General features: G+C 43.8%; 1 protein-coding gene across 3 annotated transcripts; it reads left to right on the top strand.

Annotated features, from left to right (window-relative positions):
- Positions 1-2,214: 2,214 nt before the first annotated feature.
- Positions 2,215-6,421, top strand: ARMCX1 (armadillo repeat containing X-linked 1). Of its 3 annotated transcripts, none has more exons than XM_072816562.1 (4): positions 2,215-2,432; positions 3,217-3,372; positions 4,149-4,262; positions 4,507-6,421. In XM_072816562.1, exon 4 carries the CDS (start codon positions 4,642-4,644, stop codon positions 6,019-6,021), a length of 1,380 nt encoding a protein of 459 aa, XP_072672663.1. In that variant the 5' UTR covers positions 2,215-2,432; positions 3,217-3,372; positions 4,149-4,262; positions 4,507-4,641; the 3' UTR covers positions 6,022-6,421. The 3 variants fall into 3 exon arrangements, with proteins under 3 accessions (XP_072672663.1, XP_072672664.1, XP_072672665.1); XM_072816564.1 differs by lacking the exon at positions 2,215-2,432 and adding an exon at positions 2,487-2,816; XM_072816563.1 differs by lacking the exon at positions 3,217-3,372.
- The last annotated feature ends 2,243 nt before the right edge of the window (positions 6,422-8,664 follow it).

Genomic DNA, 8,664 nt, shown 5'->3' with positions numbered 1-8,664 from the left:
ATACCTAGAAAAACCAAATATATCAACTGAAAAACTATCAGAAATATTAAGAAAGGTCACTAAAAATAAATATATCATAATTATTTCTCTTTAGGCAATAATCTGGTAGAAAATAGAAGCATAAAAGGAATGTCATCCCCCCAAACAGCAAAACAACAAAATACCTAAGAATAAACTTTACAAGTAATGGGTATAACCTACCTGAAGGAACAACATTTGTTGGAGATCATAAAAATCAACATAGGTAGACTCAATTTTTAAAGATGTTGGTTCTCAAATTAAAGTGCAGATTCATTGCACGTTATGTCACTAAATGTCAGCCATTTCATTTTGTGTATTTAACTTGGAACTTGACACATACATACATACATATACTTTTTGTATTTTTGTATTTGTATGAAGAAAGGTGGAAACTGTTAAAAGTGGTTGGTGGTGGAACACGAATTGCAGGGCACTTTCACATTCTACCTTATACATTTATGCATTGTTTGCACATTAAAAAAAGAAATGTGTATAATGAGAAAGACAGAAGCAGAGAGGGAGGGAGACAGAGAGAGAGAGAGAGAGAGAGAGAGAGAGAGAGAGATTTTTATTTTTATTCAGGGGATAGAACTTTTTTCCTGGCAAGTAGTTCTTAATAATTTTTTTTAAGTCATAGATGCCTGTGAGAATCTGATGAAAGCTATGACCCCTCTCTGCACTAAAATGAACATAGGTATGTGCATAGCTTTAATACAATTTCAGGTACAGCACAGAGGCGGCTCGTTGAGAAAGCCTACTGTAGGTTAATCAGTATGGTCAGGGGGGAGACCCCCTGGGGCCTGGGCACACATCTGGCCAGGGGGCAGCAAAGTGGGTGTGGGCTGCAGGCAGTGACCCTACAGTAAGGTTAGGTTCTCCCTGGGTGCCCTGTGGCAAGGAGGCCAGAGGTAAGAGGCCCAGCTGGCTGCACCTCTCAAGCCAGGTGGTAGCAGCAGACGGTGTTAGGAGCAATGTTAATAAGGCACCAAGATCGAGGGCAGAACAGGCAGACCTGAGTGCTTCCTCCAGCCAGCAATCACTTCTTCTTCGTGGAAACCCACAGCTGCAGGGATATGTGGGAACAGCAGTCCCTTCTACATCCGTGAGGGAATTTGGGAGGGGGGAGGGGGAAAGGGAAGAAGCCAAAGACAGTTACTCAAGTTGGTCCCCTGAGTAAGGGTGGCATTTACCTTCTTGGTCACCTGTCCATGTGTACTTTTAGAGTGAGCAACAGAATCAAGAAGCTGAATGCAGGGAATAGGAGGCTTTGGAATACAGGAAAGGCAGGAGGGCAGCACCTTCCTCCCTCTCTTTTGACAAAGCCAAGAAAGCAGACCATTTCTACATTCCTCACACCCTCAGCTGCCTCTGCCTTAGTGGACTGGAATCTAATCTAGGGGCAGGTGTTCAGCCATCAAATCACAAGGGTTTCCTGCAGCATTCAGCCAAGACTTTGGGACGTTAAATACATGTCTTTCTTTAATCAAACAAGACAGGACTGTGTTGCTTTTGTTTTATCAAATTCTAAGTTGATTCAAAAGTAGGAAAAGGAGTAGATCATTTACATTAAATGGCCCAAATTAAACGACTAAAGATTAGATCTCTTTGTGGACTAATTCATAGATCATATGAAAAATATTTTCAATTTTTAAACGGGTTAGTATGTTTGAAAGCTGCTAGTTGGTTGTAAGCAGTAGAAACATTTTTCTTGTATTATATGTACGTGTAATGTAATTAACGAGGCCTTTCATGTTTTCCCTCCCACTTAAATTCTTTACTCAATTAAAAATAGGATCATTTTATTTTCTCAGTATAAAAATAACGCAATACTGATTTAAAAAAATGAGCAGGAAAGTTTAAGAAAGTAAGACACTCCCACTACGTATATGCTTTTCTGAGATCTTTCCTCCCGTTTCATAAAGGAGTACAGGGAGAATGCTGGCCCTTCAGGGCTGGGGGTGGGGGAACGTGAGAGAAGGGGAGAGGCAATTGGACAGGGAGTAGAGAAAGGAGAGAAAAAAAAAAAACTATTCCTCAAAGAGGAAAGAAAGACCAATGGACAAGGGAACAGATGCAGTTTCTCCCTGTTAACCAGAGAAAAGCAAATTCCAGCCTCAAGCAGAAGCTCTCCTCGGTCCTTGGGATTGGCAGAAGGAAATGAGTGGCAGGACCTGATGTAGCCGGGACGGAAAGGGGTGGGCCTGCTCCTGCCGCACTGCTGGTGGGAGTGGTAATTGGGGTCTTGAACTCTTGGGTGACGTGGTCCTCACGTGAGCCGGAGCCGACGTTTGCAGACGCCCTTCTAATCCTGATCCTGGTTTGGTCCGGTTACTAGCTCCTTTTTGCCCCGAGGGCAGGCGGGCGGTGGCCAGGGAAGGAGGAGGAGGAGGTTACTGCCCGGATCCCAGCAGGTCTGTGTGTGGATGGGCACTGCCTTGGGGACCCCTGCGGTGCGGGTAGCGGAGGGTGGAGACCAAAGAGGGACAAGGCCTGCTTTCTCTATAATCTTGCACTATCCCAGACCCTTCCAAGAACAAAAAAAGGTGGGCGTCGGGGTCTGGTTTCCAGGGGAGACCCCAGACCAGAGGGAGGAAGTCGGAAACTTTGGCATCCTGTGCCTTGAATCGGGAAGGGCAGTTATTAAGATTCTTGCTCTGTGTGCTGGGGCATCTACCAAGCCAGAGTCTTGGGGCTGTGCGTCTGTCATTCCCCGTGTCTTGCAGTAGTAGGGCGCTGTACCACTCAGAGCAAACGAGTAAAGAATCTGTTCTGAATCCCTGCTGGTCTACGTAAAGGTGGGATGGCCCCGCAGTCCCCGGAGGGGTGGGGATGGTTGAGGTCCTTGCCTTCACTTGCCCTTTTCTGACTCTGGCTATCTTCCCGTTATTTTATGTAGGAAAAAGGATGTGACGGGGCCCACAGGGAAAATGGCTGTCGTTGGGGGTGGGAATGCATTGAGAGGGGGGGTTTCTTTGGCTCCCCAGGTTCTCCCTAGTCCCTCGGCCCGCCTCCTTTTCCATTTGTTCCAAAGGGGTAAAGGGGTGTGGTTTTTGCTGGGAAAATGGCCGACTGCTGAGGGTGGGGGCTCCGGGAGTGGGTTAAGGGGCGGCGGGCAGAGAAGGGCTGATATCCTCGAGCCCTGCGAAGTAGGGGTAGGGTTGAGGGGCCCAAAGATGAAATCCATTTGTCAACCAGGATCCTGAATTTGGAAAAGCTGGTGTTGGGACTCTCTGAAGTGCTCTTCTGTCCGCCTAGCCGACTCTGTCCTGTCGCTTGTGCGTCTGTGGATCTTGCACTTCAGGGCCAGTTCAACCCTAGAAGCAGGAAGAAGGGGAAAATTGCTCAGAAAAAGTAGGTCAGAGTGAGGGTGGTGGCACTATTTGGGGATGCTTGGGGGTGGAGAATTGCAAAGACTGCAAACCCGAGCGGGACCCTGGACCTCCTCCACCCCCCTCCCCCATCAACTTCGTACCATTTCAGGGCTTTCAAAACCAAGTGCTCTGCAGGTACAGGACAGAGAAGGATGTGGCTGGGGGATGGGGTGTCTCGAGAATCCCGAAGTGGGTGGGGGTGGGGATAATCTTGCTCCAGATTATTCTTTAGAGTACAGTGTCGGGGTGGGGTGTCACTCTGTCCGTCAGTCAGTCCCAGAGTTGTCAGTCCTTAGGTTTTATTGGAGGAGGGGGAAACTGAGATTAAGGAGGAGGGAAATTGCCCCAGATCAGTGGAGGTTGGTATACTGGATGGAGGGAGGAGTGTCCTGGTAACTCTGAGATGGTGTGGGTGGCGGAGGCAAGAGCGAGTGCGAGACCTTTGTGCATTTTTCGTCTGTCTTCCACTCTCTCCGCCACCATCCATTTTGTTACAGGGAAGGGGCTGTGGTGTCACTTTTGAACGAAGTGACCGACTCCAATAGGGTGGGGTCGGGTGGAAGATTGAAAGACATAAAGGAGATGGGGAAGGGAGATAATGCATTTCAAAGACACACCTCTGTGAGGAGGAGTGGATGGTTGGGCTGCTTAGGACAGGGGCTAGAGATTCGGGAGAGGGCAGTGTGGCCCATCCAGGATGAGGTCCTTCTGTCCCTTGAGCATTCAGCATCCTCTTCCCCACCCCTTTGTATGCAGCTTTGCAGGACGCAGTGGATTTCCAGGCAAGGGAGAGAAGGAAGAAACTGCCTGGACCTGCACCGGTGTATGTCAGGATGCTGCTACCCCAGGACATCTGAAGGGGTAGGGGAGGTACGGAACTGATCAGAGACCTTAAATTTAACGTGCGGGAGTGGTGGGAACGGTTGAACAAAAGGTTGGAGAATCTGGAGGTGGGGAAAATTTTCAAAATTACCTTCCCAGGAGAAGAAAGGAATCAGTGATCCAGCTCTGAGTCCCTGTCCCGTCCTCATCCATTTGTTGGTCTGTAGTTCAGTTTGTGGGCATGTAAAGGCACAAAAGAGACTGATGCCCTAAATCTTTCCTTCATTTCTAGCTTCTGTTGTATCAGCAGCTACAACAAGGCCTGCCACCTGTGGCTGAAGACTGTCCCCAACATAGGAGCAGTCCTCTGGGCCAGAGCAATCCTGCTCCACCCTGTTAAGAATTTGGCTCAGACATTCACCCCGGCATGGGCCGTACTCGGGAAGCTGGCTGCGTGGCCGCTGGTGTGGTGATTGGGGCTGGAGCCTGCTACTGCGTGTACAGACTGACCTGGGGAAGAGACGAGAGTGAGAAAATCTGGGATGGCGATGATGAAGAAGACGAGGAGGAGGAGGAATCTATTGATATTGTAGAGTCTGGGGTCAAGACTGGGAAAGGAGCTAAGGCTAATGCTGGGATGGGAACTGGAGCTAGACTTCAGGGTGAAGCAAAGGTCAAGGCTGAGGTGGGCATGGAACTCCAGAGTGGTTCAGATATAAAGGCAGCAGCCCAGGTGGGGGCCCAGAGTGGAGGTGGTCTAGAGGCCAAGGCTAAAGCCCTTTTCAACACTCTGAAGGAACAGGCAAGTGCAAAAGCTGGGAGAGGTGCCAGGTTGAGCACTATCTCTGGGAACAGGACACTTGCACCCAGTTTACCCTGCCCAGGAGGCAGAGGTGGAGGCTGCCACCCCACCAGGAGTTCGAGGGTTGGAAGTAGGGCAAGTGGAAAAACCAAGGGAAGAACTCGAGGTAAGAGCACCAGGACTCCAGCCACGGCATGGCCTGTTCGCAGGGGCAAGTTCAACTTTCCCTATAAGATTGACGATATTCTGGGTGCTCCTGACCTTCAAAAGGTTCTTAACATCCTGGAAAGATCAAATGATCCTTTTATTCAAGAAATAGCCTTGGTCACTCTGGGTAACAATGCCGCATATTCTTTTAACCAAAATGCTATTCGTGAATTGGGTGGTCTTCCAATTATTGCAAAACTGATAAAAACGAAAGATCCTATTATCAGGGAAAAAGCTTACAATGCCCTTAATAACTTGAGTGTGAATGCTGAAAATCAGGGAAAGATTAAGACCTACATCAGTCAAGTATGTGATGATACCATGATCTGTCGCTTGGACTCAGCTGTGCAGATGGCTGGACTACGACTGTTGACCAATATGACTGTGACTAATCATTACCAACATTTGCTTTCCTATTCTTTTCCAGACTTTTTCGCTTTGTTATTTCTGGGAAATTACTTCACCAAGATTCAGATTATGAAACTAATTATAAACTTTACTGAAAATCCAGCCATGACCAGGGAGCTGGTCAGTTGTAAAGTCCCATCAGAATTGATTTCCCTCTTTAATAAAGAATGGGACAGAGAGATTCTTCTTAACATCCTTACACTATTTGAGAATATAAATGACAACATAAAAAACGAAGGGCTCGCATCATCTAAGAAAGAATTCAGCAGAAGTTCACTTTTTTTCTTATTCAAAGAATCTGGAGTGTGTGTTAAGAAAATCAAGGCATTAGCAAATCACAATGATCTGGTGGTGAAAGTTAAAGTCCTAAAAGTATTGACCAAACTCTAATTAGGGGTATGTCCCAAACAATATCGAAAGCATTTTTTAGTGTGCACTGGGAACAATGCATTTTGTAAATTCTTTGTTTTCCACTGTGCTTACGTGGCAAAGAGATCCTTTCAGCTCTTATTTTGGGATAATGACTATCAAGGGTCATCAACAGTGATGTTACTTGGGGTGGCTGGTTTTAGGCTGGACCATTTTAACGAATTAATGAATACCAGAGCTTGTATAAAGAAAGCATTTACTGATTTCATCTTGCTACCTAGATTGAGATATTTTTTACTCTCTTCCTAAACTGACAGCAGATTAATCATAAACAAACTATACTTTTGTATTGGTTTACATTTGTTAATCTTCAACTTGTGTTTCATCAATAAAGTGTGTTTTAACCAGCAAAAAAAAAAAATGTATCACATCCTTGAGTTTATGATCTATTTTGAGAGTTAAGATGTATGGAAACAAAGGCACACTAACAAAACCACGAGCCTCTAATCATGGCCAAACCCTTCCCGGCAAATGCGGAAACTTCTATAGGCAACAGTGCTCAGGTGAAGTTTTACGAAGGGGGACAGTTAAGTAAGTTGGGCTTGAAAGGATAAAAATGGAGATGTTTGGAAAACATCTGGTGACTTGGGAGACAAATTTTGTGCTAAGTTAAATTGTTATGGCACAAAATAGCATCACTGTATTCACAGATCATAACATAGACTTCTTTCCCCCATAGTTTGGTATTGCTGAAGTTAGTATGCATCTGACAGTTGATGGCATCTTAGCATTGTGCCATACTTTAATTAGAAATATTGTTTTCCTTTTGTAGTGGCACGTAAAATAATGATGTATCTAAAAATCAAAGACATCTTAGATCAGGGAAATTATGCTTCTAGTCAGTGAGAAAAATGTAAAAGGATATTTAATACTTAAAGGGTGCGTTTGCTCCATAGCGAGTACATTATTTTGTACTGATAGAGGTTTTGCAGTAGTTTGAGTTAAGGGAGCTGGCCAAAGGTTGAGGAGGAGTCAATCAAGCTCCCTCTACTGAAGGAATGTTTAAATCAAGGTAATCTATGCTGTTGTGTCACTGTCATAATCATATTTCAGCTTGTGATTTAGAGACAACAAAGCAACATTTAATCAATCTCATTAAATTCATGTTAATTAAATTTTTTTTAGTTTTATGGTTTGATTGATTTTTAATTTATGAGTTTTTTTGTTTTAAACTTTATATGAGAGTGAAAGTTGGTAGAACATGATGCCCCCAAATATGCTCCTTTGGCATAAAGATTGTTTTGAATTAAAAGCATTTGGAAAATAGGTATAAGAAAGGCGCTCTGACCTACCCTTTTCTTCCTGAAGGCAGGAGAAAAAAATCCCATATGAAAATTATCTTCCCTATACCCGGAGGAAAGATATATTTCTATCACCAGAGATAAGGAGCTGAGGCTGAAAGAACTCTGTACGAACAGATCTTGCTAAATTTTATCTTCCTTTAGTATCCTCGTATTTTACTTTTACACAATTGCCTGTCTTCCTTCAACCTGCTATATAAGCGCTTAGATTTTGCCACTTGTTTGAATCTTCATTACCTTATGAGGGCTCATGTTATACAAAACTTATGTTAAATAAATTCATATGCTTTTCTCTTGGTTATAGTGATAACTTCAGACAAAACTAGAAGCCCTTGAATTTTCTCTTTTTTAAAGAATAATATTACTCCAATTTGATAAGCAACGCATTTATGTACCAGATATGTATATTAATGAAGAAAAAGTGGGTGGTATCTACTGTTTGTCAGCACTGATTGGCATTTTATATACTTTCTACCCTCTCCACTTGATCTCCTCAATAATCCTGTCAAGTAAATACTATATTTTTATTACAGAAGAAATGAGACTTGGAGAAGTTAGGTAAGTTTCCCAAGACCACTCCATTAGTAAGAGGTAGAACCACTAGCCTTCCAAACACGAACAATTGGTTGCTTTAAAATCACTTTGTATGGAACCAAATGTCTGTATAATGCCTCTATTAGATATTTGACACAAAACTCTCCTTGATAGAAGACACAGATGGAGATGATATTCTTTATGTCGAGTCCGTAACTTTATATAGATACCCACATAGCAAGGTATAGAAGAAAGAGTAAAGTGTTGGGAGTTGCCAATAGGTGAGGTTTAGATGAGAAACAGAGAAAAGAATATTTATTATCATGGTGCTCCTATATGTCAGGTAGGATGAGCATTTTGGGTATTGAGCAAATAATCACCTTCGTATTGATATGTTCAAGTTGGGGTACTGAGGGACTTTTATAAAATTAGATGATACTGTAAATACATTTTCAGAGCCTGATTTAAACATTTTCTAACTTTCCCCTTAAAAAGTATTTATTGGAGATGCTTGAGAAAGTAGAGACAATGAGACTTATTTTCTGACCAGATGTGTAGCTTGAACATCTAAAAAAATATTCACGGGGCACCTGGGTGGCTCAGTCAGTTAAACCTCTGCCTTGACTCAGGTTGTAATCTTGGGGTCCTGGGACTGAGCCCCATGTAGGGCTCCCTGCTTAGCGAGGAGTCTACTTCTCCCTCTGCCCCACTCTCCTGCTCATACTTTCTCTCAAATGCATAAAAAAACCTTAAAAATATTCACATCATT

The sequence above is a fragment of the Canis lupus genome, chromosome X (genome assembly GCF_048164855.1).
Source record: "Canis lupus baileyi chromosome X, mCanLup2.hap1, whole genome shotgun sequence".
In the NCBI taxonomy this organism is placed as follows: Eukaryota; Metazoa; Chordata; class Mammalia; order Carnivora; family Canidae; genus Canis; species Canis lupus.
The sequence above is the reverse complement of the archived record's forward strand: the minus strand, read 5'-3'. Positions and strand labels throughout refer to the sequence as shown.

What these genes read in the sequence shown, in the direction of transcription:
- ARMCX1 (XM_072816563.1), top strand. Translation starts at nt 4,642, where the DNA reads ATGGGCCGTACTCGGGAAGCTGGCTGCGTGGCCGCTGGTGTGGTGATT.